This window comes from Cupressus sempervirens, chromosome 3 (genome assembly GCF_028749045.1).
Source record: "Cupressus sempervirens isolate cs-2001-9-10 chromosome 3, ASM2874904v1, whole genome shotgun sequence".
In the NCBI taxonomy this organism is placed as follows: domain Eukaryota; kingdom Viridiplantae; phylum Streptophyta; class Pinopsida; order Cupressales; family Cupressaceae; genus Cupressus; species Cupressus sempervirens.
Window position 1 is genome coordinate 839,212,018 of NC_143120.1, and position 19,865 is coordinate 839,231,882.

At 34.6% G+C, this 19,865-nt stretch overlaps 1 protein-coding gene across 6 annotated transcripts in view; it reads left to right on the plus strand.

Moving 5' to 3' along the window:
• The window catches only part of SIS3 (SUGAR-INSENSITIVE 3), a 124,578-nt gene extending 122,095 nt beyond the window's left edge, over nt 1-2,483 (plus strand). For all 6 annotated transcript variants that reach the window (XM_089822115.1, XM_089822112.1, XM_089822116.1 and 3 more), the window contains 2 exons: nt 674-787; nt 900-2,483. In XM_089822115.1, the coding sequence (XP_089678241.1) occupies nt 674-787; nt 900-1,460 (675 nt within the window). In that variant the 3' untranslated portion in view covers nt 1,461-2,483. The remainder of the gene's footprint in view (nt 1-673; nt 788-899) is intronic.
• The last annotated feature ends 17,382 nt before the right edge of the window (nt 2,484-19,865 follow it).

Sequence of the window (19,865 nt, forward strand, 5' to 3'; positions counted from 1 at the left end):
ATTAACAAACTGATGACTGTCCAAACCAGGTCACTTAATATTGCTTATTTAAAAAGATTACTCATTTTCTGCAAGTAAATATTGTTTTTTCTGATAGAATGTAAGTAATTGGTATAGTAAGAATATTCAATGGGCAGAAGCGATTTGTTTTGTTCGTCAAATTCATGATGACAAGCTTAAGAAGTTTGTTATCAGATGTCTCTCCGAATTGTCTTCTACTTATAACTTCTTAAAATATTGTTATATTATAACTTAACCACTAGAAATGTTCCCAACACCACAGGAGATCAGGCTACACTAATATGTATTTTGTTAAAATGTCTCAATATAGACAGCAGCAAGACTATTTATTTTTAGCAGTTTTTTGTAGTCCATTGATTATAATTGGAACTTGCAGAATTTAGTGTTTCCTTGAGTTCCATTTGTTTGAAGGAGTTATTGTTATAGTACTTGAAGATAGGTTAGGGGTATAAATGTAATTTTAATTCAATTAATGCATGGACTTGAAATTCATAGTTATATATCAATTCAAGTATTCTTTCAAAGACTGTGATGTAGTAGACTAGTGGTCAGATAACCCTAAAGACTATTTTTCCTTTTATACATTGAATAGCTTCTTTTATTTAAACAAGTATTTCTTTTCTTTTTAAAACTGAAAATGAGTAAAATACAGAGAGAAGCAGTTGAAGCACTTATTCAGGAGCTTCCGAAATTCCGCATGAAGGCAGTGCCTACAGACTGTAGTGAGTGCCCCATCTGCCTTGAGGAGTTCCGTGTAGGAAATGAGGTATGCAGTTTAAGATTGTTATAAATAATTGTCACACTTTGTTAAGGGAAACTTGGTTCATTTATTTTACACGTGGTTCTGTTTTAATGATAAGTAACCTCTCTAATTACAGGTCCGTGGGCTTCCCTGTGCACATAACTTCCATGTTGAATGTATTGATCGATGGCTGCGCCTTAGCATAAAATGTCCTCGTTGTCGTCTCTCTGTTTTTCCCAACCTGGACCTTAGTGCCTTGGCAAATGCCCAACGTTCTCAAACTGGAGACTCTAGTAGATCTTCTCAGGCATCTGCCAGTAGTTTAACAAGTATGCCTGCTGGCCGTTATATCAGAGCTCAGCCAATGGGGCACAGCAATATCCTGTGTTTACAGGATCTGCTTCGTACTATTAGGGTAGAAAATGTCGTTCACAGCGAGACAAGTATCAGTGAAAGGGGAGGAAATAACCTTGGAGATAGTTCTGTTTCTGCTCACTTTGAGTCTGATGAATTGGGAAACTCAAGACAGCTTGAAAATGGAATTCATGGTGGTCCGAGTCATGTAGTCCTACAAAATGGAGACACTGCAGAGAATCCAAATAATAATGGCAGAAATGGTGTAGAGAGACAAGCTCCATCTGATGTAACGGAAACCGTCACTGTTGTAGTGGACAAATCTCCACTAGCACGTTTTTAAAAGCTAGAGAAGCATAAATTACTAAAGTAGCACTTTTTTGAGAGTACTTGAAACCTGTCTTTGTCGGTAGCCATGTTCCATTATCTCAAGTTAAATTTCTGGCTGCTTCCCGTCTCATAGAATTTGTCTAGTGTTGGGCATTTTGAGACATGTGAGTCTCTGGTGGAAAAGAGTCTACTGGAGGAGATGAGGTTATTCAGGATAGCCAGTTTACAATACTAGCTTGTTGGTTTAACTGAAGCTCAAGTCTAATGGATTTCCAATTCTAATGCCATTCAGGAGGGGGATTTTGTCTGTGTAAAGTATATCTGTAGACAGTACATTTAATTTTCTCCAGATATTCTTTTTCTTTATCAGTCCGCAAATTTTGTCATATACACCTTTGTAATTAGCTCACTTTCAAGTCAAACTACTCTTGGTGACAAAAACAGAGAGAATACACGCCAGGCAGACTAGACAACATGTATTCTCAAAACTGGATCCCTTCCTATAAACATCACAGGATCACTGAATTGTGCTGAGATTATGTCGATGCCCAGTTTTGTCATTGTAGTGTGATTGACAAAGGCCATTGTTTTGGGATCCTCGAGCAATAAAATAGTTACTACAGGAGTGCATACAAGGTAGAGCTATATTGCGTTGAATTTTTAAAACTGCATTCCACATATATACATAACATGAACATGGCTTTGTGATGGCATCGTGTTGATGCCCAGTTTCTGCTCGAGTACAGTTTACAAAAGCCAATGTATTGGGATTCTCAAGCTTATATTGGGATTCTACCATTTTAACAGTATATAACATTCATATAGTGCATCAAAGTTTGGAATTGTGGCTCTTCAAAGTCATATACATAAAAAATTGTATTACAGCAAAAGAAATACACTGATGAATACTGTTTACTGACAAAGTAAGAACATAAAAAATTGACACTAGGCACTTGGTCTTTTCATTTTCTCATATCTGAGATTTATAATTGCTTATTGTGTTAAAAAAATGTTATCAGATAAAACCTTTGAAGAATTCCGCGTCATGAGTTTTTGTGAATTGTTTTAATTGTTCAACAAATGAAAAATTTAATCATCACTCTGATTAATGATTGCTCTATACTGTTTTGGTATACTGTTCACTTATGACATCTCTTAAACATATTGCTTAACCGATATGTGAATACAAGATACTACAATTTTAAATAAAAAGTCACGCCTACGGTTTTATTTTTACTTGATCAGTTTAGATTCATTGTCTGCATTGCGTCTCATTTTTTCTCTGTATTTGCTCATTATATTTCATATTATGCAATATAAGTCTTCATCAAAATATGTGGTCCTCGTTTAGCTGCACATTGGTTGGAGGCTCAAGAAGGAATCCTGAGTAGGAGGAAGAAAGCGCATGGTATTTTCTTCTCCACTTTCTTCCTTACGTTCTTAACCTAACCTTCGACATGTTTTGAGAAACGATGATGTTATGCATTTCCTTAGTGACGTGTGACATAAACATCATTTCCTTAGTGACGTGTCACATAAACATCATTTCCTTAGTGACGTGTCACATAAACATTACATTCAGTAGAAATGAGACTTAATTTAATGAAACTTTTTGCCAACCTAATAAGCATTTGTGCAGTAGGGGATTTGCCACCTTCAAGATGACTAGATCTCAAGGGGTAAATAGCTTAATGCTACCTCAAATTACTAGGGGTTTGGTGATTTAGGAAGATTTAAACCAAAAAAATTACTACGTGCAAACTCCAGATGCCAAATAACTAAGAAGTAAAAGAGTGATAAAATGCCTTAAACTACAGAAGCTAAGGGCAGGTCATCAAGACTGCCTGGTAAGCTTTGTACACTGTCTGTCTATGGTGCATGTGGGTCTAGGATGCTAGTAACTATAAAATCAAGATGCCAAATAACTAAGAAAGATTGTGCAGTCTTTGTCTGGAGTGCATGTTGTTGGGTGATGCGACGCGCTCCTCTGCCCACAGGTGGTTAATTATGTGGTGTTCCATGTTCACTAACAGTCATAGCTTTTGGTGCAACGGCAAATGGGCCCTACAAGTGGTATCAGAGCTTGGTTTTGGCTTGGTCATGGGTTCAAATCTCCTCGGTGCCTTCCCGACCCACGTAAGCACCTGGTATGTGCGTCGAGGGGGAGATTGTTGGGTGATGCGACGCGCTCCCTTGCTCATAGGTGGTTAATTATGTGGTGTTCCATGTTCACTAACAGTCATGGCTTTTGGTGCAACGACAAATGGGCCCTACACATGCACGGGTCTAGGATAGAAGTAACTAGTTATATGCATAGACTTAAGATGACAAGTAATTAACAAACATTTGAAAGTTTGTGCACTTCGTCTTGGATGCATGCGAGGGTCTAGGAAGATGTCAAATGACAAAAAAACATATAGTGATAATATTGTCTTTACTTTGAAAGCAAGGGAGCGGTCAACCATAAAGCTAGGAGCTTTGTACACTCTTTGTCTAGAGCAATTATGTGCGTCTAGGATGGTAGTGGGGCTCACTCTCATCCAATACAGATGAGATATAGGGGTGTATCAAGAAAGTATAAGTATGACCATATATGTACTGCTCAAAAGGATGAAAAGATATAATAGGCAAGATAAACAAAATTATGTAAAAGCAAAGAAGGAAGAGGTGTCTTTACAAACAACCTAGCTATTGAAGTCTCGAGTTTGCTACTTTTTATAGAGGCGAAAATGTTGTGAATATGATTTAGAGGCTTGCCATAGTCAAACCTCTATTTCATTGTTTCTACCTTCATGAAGTCAAACCTCCATTTCATTTGTTTCTACCTTCATGAATATCCAAGATAGATATATTGATAAAAATGATGATAAATGAGTGATTAAAGAAACCATACAACGGATATGCTATACTAAAGATAGGAAAAATGATTACCATACAACATATATGCTATATTAAAGATAGGTAAAATAATCGCGAGTAAGATGCAAGGGACTCCCTTTAAACGTGATGAAGTTGGAGCTCGCTAGAGAGAAGACAAGTGTGGACACTTCGAAGGGACAAAGCTTCAATGGTAATACAAGAAGTGCATTGAAAGTTAATGGACACGACATGGAAAAAAATAGTGGCAAGAGTTAAAGGAGCTTGAAGAAAACTAGCAAATTGCAAAAAGGAGCTAAGAAATTGGGAGAATTGTTAGAAAGACCAAAAAAGGATCAAACAAGGAAGATAAACAAAGCCTAGAAGCATCCAAATATTGGTGGGTTGCAACAAGAGGAGTAACATAGTGAGAAACTACAAGTATAATGTTCTAATAGCCACCTTAGAACTATAAATTTGGAAGACAAATACACAATGAACAAATATCTTTGCTTTGTGCACGTGTTTGAGAATAAGATATTCTGCATTGTCAAGAATTCAAATAACAAGGGTCACAAGGTGAATGAATAAGGTGGACACTTCGTCACAATTCTAGTCTAACTAAAGTGAAGGTGCCATGGGATGTGCAATGCATGTTGTCCCCACTTTAGTGAGCATATCATAAGTGAGATGCAAGCGAAAGTGGAGAAAGAAAATAGTTAGGAAATATTGAAGCACATTTTTTTGTTCTTGTGGAGTTGCCCTTGGGAAGAGACATCAACCTTCATGAGATAATCTAAGTCCTATCATCACAACATGTTTGTTTGCAACAAACATGTTAGACGAAAATTTTAACATTTTGATACTAGAAAATGTTTTAACAATTAGTGATCAAATATGATTCAGAAGATAGTGATCAATGAGACTGTTATATTACATTGAGATGGTAGCAAGTTGTATTATACTAGATAGCCATATGAGAGAGCAATATGTGATTGCTACAAACTATGTTGCAAGACAACCGCATAAGAGAAATGATTGATTGATTTGGCTAGTTGTTTGGCCCCTACTTCAACAACTAATATAGTTAATGAAATAAATATGATATATGTAAATATGCAAATATGATAGTCTCCCCTTAGAATGGAATGTGTAAATGAAAAGTGAACACAAGTCATTCTAAAGAAAGAAATATTCCATGCCAATACAATAAGGTGATCCCATGGAATGTGACCTTGCAATAGATGATGCACGACATTGCTTGAACAAGCTAAATAATTGAGATTTAGGGCAGGGTGGGGGGAGAGGAAATTAGTTGTATTTTATTTCTTGAATATGTTAATTAGGTAAACACTTAAAGCAATCAGAATTTTAGATTAGATATGAACATGAAAAACACAAAACTTCAACACCATGATTTATGTGGAAAACCAGGATGGGAAAAACCATCGAGAAGCTAATTCTCATGAAGTGAACATCGATAAAGGTGACAATTGCTAAGGTGATTTTTACAGGGGCTCATTGTTGGCTTCCTCATTGCAGATTGACTTGCTAACCAATTGAGCTAACTAACCTTAAATAAGGAAAGGCTAATTGTTGGTACAAAGCGGTTTATTGCTAATATGAACAGGTAAACTATCAAAAAATAAAAAATAAAATTGAACCCACCACTAATTCCCTATTGCTTAAGCTCAACAACACATAATGATAAATTAGTTTTCGATTGTACCAACTTGTGTGCATGTTAGCACACAAATATTCTCTTTGTAGATTTATATTCACTTTGCATATTGCTTGCACACATATATACCTCAATATATAGAATTATTGCTTTCTTATATCATCTCATACCAACAACAAGGTTGACCTAATCCAATTTGAAATAGGTCACACAAAAGCATTTGTAGAGTGATAAGGAATGTAATGTGAACCTCACTAAATAAAACATGCCTAATGGATGTCAACAAACTACATCATCACTATGATCTACCAACAAATATGATCTATATGCTACAATTGAAATTGTAGGAACGAAGCATAACAACTACAAACCAAATAGGAAAGAACTTGAATAAATGATTTTCATGTTGTATGATAAATGAGACCAACACTGACACAGATAAATATAAATATTTAAAGCACTCCATTTGGCACACACTTCTACCGAAACATCAAATAACCAAAACACAGTTAAACCTCATGTATGCATGAAATACGTTTATGTCAGTGATAACCATTAAAGACAAAAACAATGATAGCATCAACCTCACATTCTGACAATCCCTCCCTTTGTCATTGATGACAATGTTTATCAATAAAAAAATAAACAACTCACTGCCAAAAGATATTTAGCATCATAGTCCTTTGTTCTTTTGTTCCTTTCCCCCTTTGACGATAATGGCCAAAACTCCTTACTCACTCTACTCCGCTCGAGAGGAAGCCAACAAACATTGATCCAATAAAGAATAAGCTTCAAATGCATTGGATCAATGCACACAACTATACATTTATTTATCATTAGGAAGGGGTAAAACGTTCAACTTCCCCTTGAGATGATAGTATCCTTGCATAATGGTTTTGTAAAGCTATTTATAATATGCTCCTTTAGAGGTGCATATTCAAGTTTTAACTTCCTTTTTTGATACCTCTCTCAAAAAATGATACTCGAGAGATATATGTTTCATCCTGGAATGGTAAAATAGATTCTTTGAAATATTTATAACATTGGTATTGTCACACATGATTGAAATCAACTCATTAAATGTTGTATCCTTCGAAGTTTGTTTCATCCATAATACTGAGTATAACATGAGGTTCCTACAATATATTCTGATTTACTATTTGTTTATTTTATATGATCTTGCTTCTTGCTTTACTAATCAACCAATTTGGGGCCAAGGAAATAAGCTCTTCACCAATGCTCTGTTGGTTATGAAGACATCCAACCTAATTAACATCAATATTAATTGTCAACATGAAATCTAAACCTTTGGGATACCATACTTTAAAATCTTTTGTACCTTCAAATATATGAAAATCCATTTTCTTTCACAACATTACTCTTTTGGTTCTTGCTAAAATATGTTTACCAAACACATGACACACATGATATATGGTCTAGTAGTAGTTAAATTACAATAGTGCTTCAATTATTGATATGTACTTAGTTACATAAGCTTTTGGGGAATCATCTTTTGTGGTTAACTTACTCCTGGTAATAATTAGAGAACATACCAGTTTTTAATTTTCCAAACCAAACTTCTTTGACAAATCTTTAGTATACTCGGCTGAGAAATGAATATTTATTTATTGTTATGATTTATTTGTAATCCAAGAAATAATCCAACTCAACAATCATAGACATTTCAAATTCCTTTTCAATTTTCTTTTCAAATTTTCTACACAACACATCTTTTCCTCCTAAAATTATGTCATCAACATAAACCACAAAACTTAATACTTGATTTGAATATTTCTTTTAATACAAATTTATGGTAGCAGATACTTTTGAAATCCTTGTCTAATCAGACACTTATCCAATTTTTCGTACTAGGCTCTAGGTGCTTGCATCAATCTATACAATGACTTATTCAATTTGCACACACCATCCTTATCCCCTTCATACTTCAATCTTTTCAATTGTTTAATGCACACTTCTCTCTTCAGTACTTCCTCCTTTAGTTCTCCATTGAAGAATGTTAACATCCATTTGATAAAATTTGAAATCTTTAAATGCTGCAAATGCGATGAATATCTAGATCACCTCTAGCTGAGCAGCATAGACATTAGTCTCATCAAAATCAATACCTTATGTGAGTATAACCTTTGCAGACCAATTTTATCTTGTCCCTCATCACCTTTCCATTTTCATCCTTATGTTCTAGGAAGCCCATTTTGTACCACTTACATTCTTGTTAGCCGGTTTGGGTACTAGTACTCAAGTTTGATTATTTTCTAACTAATCAAGTTCTTTCATTGCTTTTACTTAGTTCTAATTAGCACATACTTCATCCACAAATTTGGGCTCTATTTTTAAGAGTGCGACTTGCTCTCTTGTGTTGCTCTACTTGTAATAATGTCCCCATGGTTATCACCAATAATCTAATACTCATAATGGTTTCTTTGTGTTGAGCTAAAAGAAAATATAGAAATGAAAACAAAATAAAAGACTATGCAAATCAACACATGAAAGAGCAGACGCAAAATTTATAGTGGTTCATCCAGAATGTTTGGAGTACGTCCACTCTTCAAGCAGGGCAATATCTCTATTTAAATTAATTCTAGAGTACAATACTTCAACAACTACAAGACTAGTTTTTACATATTCCTTCCTTCCAACCAAGTGGAAGACAAAAAGACAAGGAATAAGAAAATACGACGTTGATTGGGCTGCACATGTTAGAGCCATTACAAATTCCTTATTCTAAAATCGTTACAATAGCCCACTTGAAGTCCAATCAGAGATGTATAGAGATATCCCCTACTTGAAATTCTTATGGTTATGTTGTGACAATGTTGAGAGAAACTCTACAGAATTCAAACTTCTCTCAGGATACAATCTTTGTTAACATACCATCCAAATTAACCTTTGCATCGATCTTCTCTAATTGTAATCTTTCCCCTTCAAGAGCATGATGATTGAAGTGAAATCTAGTTTCAATATGCTTTGTGTGATTGTGAAAAGCTGATGAAAGGGGATGTGGCACCTTCTTGATGCTAAGACAAATGGGGAGTGCGACCACTACTTTGCAGGAATACATTGCAAGTTTGTGGTTGTGATGGGATCACAACTGGAAACATAGATATTATCTCAGTTGTGTCACCATCGTATGATCTTGCAAGGATTGATCTTAGCTCAGTCGAAAATTAGTAGGCACGGTTGAAATAGAGTGTCATGCTCCAATGAAATTTTACCATAACTAACTAGTATTGTACTAGCATGAACATTAGATGGAATTGGTGTTTGAAACATCGATTGCAGTGAATCAAAACCAATACTTGGAGTTTCTATGGTGGATGTTGGGATTATACATGGTATAGCTTGGGTATAACTGGGAAGTCCAACATTTTGTGAAATCATAACCATAGAAATACAATTAAATGCAACTTAAGTCCCTTGAGTGTGCTCACCATTATCAAATAAATCAAACTTAATATAATTAGGAGAAGAAATATGTTGTGCTTTTAAACCTAAGAATGGTTTCCTATTGAAGACTTCATCTTGATTGTGAGTCACCTTATGAGAAATCAAATCCCACAATCAAAAGCCGAATTGATCCTCCCCATAGCCCAAAAATAGACACCGCTTGGATTTAAAATCTAATTTCATTCTTTGCTCCTTAAGAACGTGAACATAGGCATCACAATTAAAAACACACAAATGAGAAAATAAAATTCTTTGCCAGTCCAATTCTCTTTCAAAATATCAAAATCAAGACGAGATGAAGGGGCTCTATAAATTAAATAAATAGCAGTATTGCATGCCTCTACCCAAATTTCCTTCCCCAAAGCAACATTAGATAACATACACCAAGCTCGTTCCAAAATCCTCCAAATCAACCTTTTAGCTATACCATTTTCTTGAGGTGTATATGAGACTATTTTAATATGTCTAATGCCATGATCTGGACAAATAATATCAAACTTTGAAGAGAAAAACTTAACACCATTATTAGTTAATATGTATTTAATTTTCTTGTCAATCTTATTTTCAACCATAGCTTAAAAAAATTTAAAATTGGAAAACACTTCTGATTTCTTATTCAACATATAATGTAATATCCCCATCATTAAATAAAATAAAGTAATAGTTTTATTTGGGGTCTTGATTGATTTTTGTATATCTTGGGCCCATATTTAATTTTTAGTAGGTGTAGGTGTTTTTCGTGTTATGTGTTGACACGTTTTTTCTTCCTCAGGAGTTTTCCTCTGATAGGGTATATATGTCCATTAGATTAGTTGTTGTAGGGATATGATTGGGAAATTTCTTTGTATTTGCGAGTTCCTATTGGAGTTCTAGATTGTTCACCATTTCGGAAGTGGGAGATCTTCCCTACTTGGCTTTCCGGTTTCAGTGGGATTTAAACCTCACCCTATTTTGTTACCTATAATACTTTGCTCGAATCTGGTAGAGCACCATCTTTTTTTGTGAGTATTAATTAGAGGTTATATGTATTCAATATCTATTCATGCTTGGAAATTATTCGATGAGTTTGGTGTTCTAATATTATTTGCATATAATTTTATATTCTCTTCGTGCATCTTTAACCTCTTAGTACGCCAACCTCTAGTACCCCAACCTTATTATGCCAACTTAGTACACAATCCTTAGTACACCATCTTTAATATGCCAACCTTAGTACCTCAACCTTAGTATGCCATCTTTAGTACACCAACCTTAGTACGCCCACCTTAGTATGCGAATTCACCAACATCCTAGTATGCCAACCTCCCACCTTTAATGGAACTTTACAATGGTATCAGAGCTAGTGATTCTGCTAGCTTGTGGAAGTGAATGCAAGTTTATACTTGAAGGAGAAGTGAGATCACCTTGTTAGTAGAATGACAGATCCCAGGATCCTATAACAAAACTCATGAATCTTTTAAGGGAGCTCAGCAGAAACCAAATGCAGATCAACAAAACCTAAAGGCTTATGCAGGAAACATTAGAAGAATTCGCTGAGGGAAATACAATGGGAGAACAAAATAAGCATAGAGACGACTCTGTTACAGGAAGGACAAACCCTCAAACCTCTCACTTTCAACCTTCGATACTCGTCTTCCTTTCAAGGATGGAAGCATCCTGCAAAGAAAGAGAGCCCACTTTTTAGGAAATGCAAGAACAACTTCGATAAGATTGGAGGGATGTGAATATGGAAGGTGATATATCCTACAAAGACTGTGTTGATGTAAGAATGAGATATTTAGGCAAGGAGAATCATGGTTATTTTAATGATGATCTCAAGAGAAATATCAGAAAAGTAAATTTATCACCATTTGATGGATCTAGATTCATCATTACACAAGCATGGGTTTTGAAGGTAGACACCTATTTTCAACTCAACTCGATGCTTGAAGAGGAAGCAATCAAGTTTGCAGTGCTCCATCTGGAAGGAGTACTGCAAGAGTGGCGAGACCATAGATTGGTCACTCTCAATCATGACCAATTGACCTCTTACATAGAGTTCAGCAAGAGACTCATCAACCATTTTGATGGGAAGGATCCTAAACTAAACTTCAAAGATCTAGCACAACTAAGGAAAATAGGCATGTAGACAATTACATCATAGAGTTCCAAAGGTTATCAGTGCTAGTCACACACATCTTTGAGAGACGTCGAATTGTGTTATTCATGGATGAGTTGAGGGAGCCCTTGAGAGGCTGGATCAAAGGGTTCAACCCATGCACACTCAACAAAGCTATTAAGAATGTGCATGACATGTCTGCATTTTCCTCCAAAACCCACATAGCCATGCCAACACCTTCCCCACAAAAAGATAGAGAGGGAGCCCATTAAAAAAAAACCTCCCTTGGATGAAAACTCTTAGGAAGAGCTCCAGAGGAAAAATATTTGTTTCACGTGCAAGGAGCCATGGGAACTAGGTCAGTGCTTACTTGGGAAGCGAAAGATTCATAACATTGAGGTGTTTCACAATGATGGCAAAGGCTGGGTATCTAAAATAACTAGTGAATAAATTAACTAGGAAGAGAGAATAAATGCCCTCATACAAAAATGAGGCTTTATTGCTACATTCACTCCAATGGTTGGAAGTAGCATCTTTAGAGCTAGTGGCACACTTCACAGAAAATGAGTTGTAGTCATGATTGATAGTGAAACAACACTCAATTTCATCAATTCATCATTGGTCACTAGTAAGGGCTTGCACGTAGTAGAGCATGGAGGATTTGAGGTTAAGGTTGCTAGAGGAACCTTGTTACCCTGTACTCATGTGATCCTGTGGCTCAACATTTCTATGAGAAAATATACTTTGATAGATGATTTCTTTGTCATAGATTTGGTTGACACTGATATCATATTGGGCATCCAATGGATGGAAACACTTGATCAGTACACCCAAAGCTTCAAGAGGATGAACTTTTCATTCGAGATAGATGGAAAGAAGGTGCTGCTAGAGGAATGTCAAATAAAGGACGAAGGGAAGTCACAATCAAGAAGATGGAGGCCATTTTAAAACATGATATGATCCCATAGTTTAACTTTGATGCTACGGTGGAAAGTAAAAACATGATTGTCAACACTTTACCCCATTCCTTGGATGATAATTGGCATGCCCATCTGTTGGTTGAGTACTCCAAGAAGACTTTTTCATGTTAGCTGATGGATGGCTATATACATGATGAAAGGTACAAAGTTATTGATGATATCATTTACTACGATGATAAGATGTACTTAGTGCCTAAATCCAAAGTAAAGAACCTAATTACATAAGGTTTCCCAGAATTGGATTTACAATTGCTTGAGGATGAGCAATTTTTGGGATGAGAGGACTCTAATATCCCTTTCATTAAATAAAATAAATTGATAGTTTTATTTGGGGTCCTAATTGATTTTTGTATATCTTGGGTCCATCTTTAATTTTCTATAGGTGTAGGTGTTTGTCATGTCATGTGTCAACACTTGTTTCTCCCTGGGGAGTTTTCCTCCAACGGGGTATATATATCCATTAGATTAGTTTTTGTAGGGATATGATTGAGATTATATCTTTGTATCTACGAGTTCCTATTGGAGTTCTAGATTGTTCACCATTTTAGAAGTGGAAGATCTTCCCTACTCGGCTTTTCGGTTTCAGTGAGATTTAACCCTCACCCTATTCTATTGCCTGTAATACTTTGCTTGGATTTGGAAAATTGGAGCACCATCTTTGTCTACGAGTATTCATTGGAGGTTATTTGTATTCAATATATGTTCATGCGTAGCATTCATATGATGAATTTTTGTGTTTTAGTATTATTTGCATATAAGTTTGTATTCTCTTTGTGCAACACCCTCTATGCATCTTCAACCTCTTAGTACACCAATGTTCCATTACACTAACCTTAATATGCCATCCTTAGTATGCCAAATTTAGTACACTAACCATAGTATGTCATCCTTAGTACGCCAACCTTAGTATGCCAACCTTAGTATGCTAACCTTAGTATGCCAACCTTAGTACACCAAACTTAGTTTGCCAATATGCCATCATCTTGTTACACCAACCTCCCACCTGGATGGGAACATTATGAATAAATCCAAACTTTACGAGTGTAATCATCAAGAAAAGTTACAAAACAATTTGCACCACCAATAGGACCAAAAACATCAAACACACAAGCTCTAATGGAGAATATTTCGTCTCATGATCCGTCCTTACAAAGATGGTTCAATTTTTCTTGCCAGATAGACAATGTTAACATAGCTCCAAATTGAGTGATTTAAGACTCAGAAGTTGGTCTCTTTGAAGCATTATTGCAAGCCCTTTTTGCTCATATGATTGAGCCTCTTATGCCAAAGTTTAACATTACTTTCTTTGATAGCCATAACTACTCCCACTTCACCATTTCATTCTAAAACATATAGACTACCTACTTTCTTTCCCTTAGCCAGAATTAGTTGTCCTCTTGTTACTTTCCAAGAATCAAGATCAAAGTTGAAATTACAACCTTGTGAGTAAAGATGACTCACAAAAATTAGATTATGTTTAAGTGTAGGAACATGTCTAACATCTTTCAAAAACCATTTACTCCCTTTTTTTAGTGACAATAAAACATCTCCTTTACCAACAATATCACATTCTTTGTTATTCCCAAGAAAATTTTTACCAAACATACCTTCATTTTAATTCATGAAAGCACTTCAACATGTAGCATGAAAGGACACACCATAATTGAGAAACCATGAACTTGCATTCGTGTCACCAGCTACACGTACCAAAACTCCATCAACTGTAGTATTGGCACCATCATTTATTACTTTGTTTTTGATCCTTCTTATAATTCCAACATTGCTTCTTTGTATGCCTTGGTATGCCACAAATCCAACAAATCCCATTTCTTCCTCTAGACTCTGAATGATGATTCAATTTGCCTCTTCTATTATTGTTGTGCCTGCCTCTTTCGTGACTTCTAGCTCTATTGCTTATGGTGACCATTGTAAGAGCATCACTAGAAGATGGTTCTTGGTTCTTCCTTCACATGTGTTCACTGAGTAGTGTGGCTGCAACTTCATCAAATTTCAATTTAGTCTTGGTTGCTACTGAAGTGCTCACAACTGATACTACACCTTCCCAACTGTTCAAAAATGAACATAACAATAAAATGACTTTTATATCATCATCTAAAGTTATACCAACTAAAACCATCTAACTTACTAATATATTGAACTAATTTAGATGATTTGAAATTACTCATCCTTCTTTCAATTTCATATTGTATAGCTTCTTCATTATAAACACTTTATTTGGTGAAGGTATCTCATATAATGAAGACAATTTCTCAACCAACTCTCTTGTTGTTTTCTTTCCTAAAACATTAAACAAGACATGACTTGAGAGTGCGAGAAAAATCATCGCCCTTGCTTTCAAATCCATTTTTTCATAGTCCTCATTTGAAATAGACCCTTTTCCCTTTACTTTACCAAGTAACGAAGGTTGCAAATCATGCTTGATATGGACAGACTCTATCTGCACATTCCATAGCTCAAAGTTTTTCCAAAAATATTATTTCAATTATCCATTTATCCACCTCATCCATGGTGCCTGTAAATCTTCACTGATTTTTTAAAAAAAAAACTTATTTTAACCAGCTTTGACACCAATTTTTGAGCTAAAAGAAAATACAAAAATAAAAATAAAATCTAAAAATATGCAAATCAGCACATGAAAGAGTAGACACAAAATTTAGAGTGGTTCATCTAGAAAATCTGGACTACATCCACTCTTCAAATAGGGAAATATATCTGTTTAGATTAATCCTATAGTATAATACTTCAATAGCTACAAGACTGATTTTTACATATTCCTTTCTTCATACCAAGTCAAAGAGGAAAAGGCAAGGAATAAGAGAAAACAACTTTGATTGGGCTGCACATATCAAAGGTGTTACACATTCCTTATTCTAAAAACATTACACTTTCCACATATGTTGGGTTCTTAGTTGTAGATATTAGAGCCTACCTCGTCTCTTCTCCTTTATTGTTCTCTTTTCCTTTATCATCTATATTAGTTTCATATTCAATGTGTTTTCTAGGAGTTTTCTAAAAGTCTTCATCAACCTTCACATTCAAACTTTTGTCAATCTTATTCAGTCTCTTGTTGTAACAATGATATACTATTCTTCAGGGATATCTTTAGCATAAATGTCTCAAGTCAGTGTCCCAAGATTTGGAGAATATAATGGGTATATTGAGCTAGTTGTGTCACTTGAACTTTATAAATATTGGGTCAAATGTTTGGGCTCATCGCTCATTGGTTTATGCATTTTCTCATTTTCTTTCACAATATTGCCAATCGAATCTAATTTTTGGATATGATAAACTGAAGTTTTATTCCTACAATTTCCAAAGTGTGTCTTAATTGATGACCTATATTCACCGATGGTGTTATAAATATATATTTAAAGGAGGCCCCAATTTTTCCTAGCATTTTGTGGACATGTGTGTTGAACTAGTTCCATTTTTACAAACTCTATTAATCATAGAAAATTATTAGAAAATCCATAATCATCTAAAAAATGATATAAGATGTGCTATAATTATTCAGACTTTTCCCAATATTTGAATACCATATAAGTTTCTCTATGAATTTCTCAAAAAGGATTGGTATAAATACATTCATAGATCAATGTTATTTTATACAATTTGGTTCAGTTGGTTCTAATATCTCAATTCTAATCAATATAATTTTTTTATATTCTTGAGTGCATTGGTGACTACAATTGGGGCAAAGGAAAGTAATTAATTTTTGAAGTGTACAATGTTACAATATTGTTATGATTTCACCTATAGTTTCACCTCTATTTGTCTATAATTTTTAGTTCATTCTTATTTATTGGGGATAAGTTAGTGGCTAGTGGTCACTCGAGAGACCTCAAACATGATGACATCTAGATTTAAAAGTGTAGACCACATGACCAACAAATCACACACAGACACACACAGACACAGACACACACACACACACACACACACACACTATAGTCTGTTGTCACTTCTTCAGAAAGTTAATATTTTTTGGCAACCTTTATTTCATTGGAGATGTCAAACAATAATAAGGGTAAGGATTTTGCATGTGGACATATCCAAGTGAGGCCAACAAACACAAAACATTATCATGTGAGGAAAGCCATGAGAGACCAATAAAGCAAAAAAAAATTTAGTTGTACTTTGGTGGTGGAAATGTTTATGGCCAAAACTATTTAGCTACATCATCACAAGTAGATTTACAAGATTCACAAATTACACAACATATCAAAGAAGCCAATGAACTTGACATCTCAAATCATGATGAACTTGAAGAATATTTTTTAGGTAAATACTCCGATTAGCCATAATGATATGGAGACAAGATGATGGTGTATGAAAGTGGAAAATAAAATACAATTCAAAATAGGATAGAGAATAAAATAAGGTACCTAAAGTGAGATCTATCAAGGAATTTTCAAATAGAATGAGCATCAAAATATCCATTCATTGATCCACTTGACAACTCAATTGAAGGAGAGCCTCCCATAGAATGCACATGTAAGATTTGCACAAGGATAAAGAAGAAGGAAAAGAGATTGTAGCCAAAAATTGACAGAATTTGGGTAAAGACTATGAAAAGATAATCACGAATGTAGTTGATCAATTAGTGATAAGATGGGAAACAAAGGAGGAATATCCACATGTTAGGAATGCAAAATTATTTGAGTTTTAGAAGAAAACATAGATTAAGCGTATTGAAATTAAAGGTTCTACCAAAGATTTTGCTTGGAAAAGCAATGGAAGTAGAGAAAATGGGAAAAATTGTTTAGTTAAGGGTTCTCTTTTATATTTTGAGAAAAAGGTGTGGTATTATAGACTACCCATCATTGAATGCTTTATTACACTTTTTGACAGTTTGTAATTATCCTAACTATTAGTGGTAAGTAAAAAGAGGATGGGAATGGAAAGTTGTCTTGTCGAGGTTCAAAAAGAAGATGTAAAGGAAAAAATTAAAGAGCCAAACTTTATTTCATTATATTTAGATGAAGTTACAATAGTAGATAATACTTCTTGGGTATGCATGCATGCTTATACTATACACAATTTTTCTACCAAGTTCATCTTTTAACTGTTCCTAAAATGAAGGATAATGCAAAAATGGAAAATTTATTTGAACTAGTAAAGCATTCTCTATAAATTGAATATGGAGGTATAGATAGCATGATGATTACCAAAAATTTGGTGTATGTTGGAGTGGACAGAGCTTCAGTAATGGAGGGCCACATGAATGGTCTTTGTACAAAGATAGGAAGTTTTTGTGCACCCTACATTACCAACATTCATTGCATGTCCCATAGTATGAAACTAACTGTTCAAGTTGTCAACAAGCATCCTCTAGATTTAAAAAAAAAAAATCAAAGATATCTACCAACACTTCTCTTAAAATCCAAAATGATTTAGAGAATTTCAACACTTTTCTAAAGGACTTACTGATGGGAACAAACTTCTTAATGATAAGGATATAAAATAGATGTCTTTGGATATACCATCACATTGAATTTTTTAATAATTACATTGTTGCTTGATCTAATGAACTCAAGTCATGATGAAGTAGGGATACATGAAATTTTGAGCTTCATTGAAGGTTAAGTAATGTAGAGACACTTCTACTATTAGCGGGTCTTCTGCCCATGCTAGAGAAAATGATGAATATAATGACCAAGGCCCAACAACAAGATTTGTATATTGTAGAATATGTTGTGTTGCATAAATTGACATGCATAACCCTTGATAATCTCTAATTACCCCTGGAATCACCCAAAAATGGTCTAGTAAGCTATGAGGCCCCATTTTACATTTTTAATTTCTAAATGCTTGACTAAATCTCTTTCATCTATCATCTTTGATCATAATTATAAATACTTTATACTTGACCACTTTGTCCTAAGTTCTTATTTAATTAAAAGAATCATGTCCCCTTTAAATTAAATAGATGTCCCCAAAGTCCCTTTTATTCCTATGTATGCAATTGAAAAGGGTTATCCTCATTTTCAAAAATAAATTTGTCTACACATTGAATGTACAATTTTCAAGGCAAAAAAATCTCTCTTTTTCATCTTATTCTCCTCCACAAATCTTTTTGTTCTTAAACATATCCGTTAAGCTTGCCTCTCAAGATTCTTATCCACCAAAGTCAACATGAGATTGATTCTTCACTATAGATTTTGTCTCTTATTCTCTACTATCCATTTCTCTTTAAAAGGAGACTCTTTCCTCACTCTCTCACACCTTATGCTTGCACTCTATTGTTATGTTGTCATTTTTTTTTACTCACACTCTTGTGCATATTTGCACTCACTTGTTTTGCATTCTTAGCTTAGATTTTCTTTATGCACTAGCTTAGCTCACCTAGTCTAACTAGGGGTTTTGTAACTCTTTGTTAGCTTAGATCTTGCATATCATTTAGCTTAACTTTCATTTGAATTGCATGCTTTTGATTCTTTGATATTTCACTCTTGCCTCTACTCCTTTGAATCCTTCATTCTATGGTGCACCTTCCAAGGGTTGCTTAACGAGGTTCATTTGAGAGCCACCCTTTTCTATTTGAATCCTTGTATGTCATAGATAGGAAGCTATAGGCCGCCTCTTGGGATGCTCTTCTCATGAGTGTTATAAATTATAATGGTCTATAGAAGTGTATTCACCATTTGAGCATATATTTTTGGTGCCTACTGTGGGGCTGAACCTTGTAGATTAGCTCCTTTTTCTTATTTTTGTCAAATTTTTTACTTGCGGGTTTTGACTTTTGTTTTGCAGCCAGATATATCATATAGCATTTTTTTTTTACTACAGTATGACATTCCATTCTACTATAGTATGATACTTTAACATTTTTGCATATCATACTTCTTCTCTATTATTTATCTTAATGCCTTCTATGGAGTATCATACTAGTTTGATACCCTCCATCATACTTGACTAAAGTATCGTTATGCTTCAGTAGGGTATATTGTATGATTCTCTATCAACTGACAAAGTATCACCCAATTAGATATTCTTGCATAATCCAAGTTTAAGGTTTCAATTTGTATTTTAAGCTTTCATTTTTGGATTTTCTAATCTTTTAACAACCTCTAACACTGGTTTTGTAGGGTTTACTTTTAGTTTTCACTATCTATTTGATGCCCTAACCTTGTTTTTTAGAGGCTTAGCTTTTCTTGTATTGTTCAAGGAGAAAATTGCAAAAAGAGATACTAACACTTGTTTGTAGTGTTGCCCAAGCACCAAAAAAAAAGATTTTATTGTGTCTTCATTTAATTTCATTGTGCTTGCATATGCTAGTTTTTATTTCATTTATTAGGCACATAAAAATCACAAGGG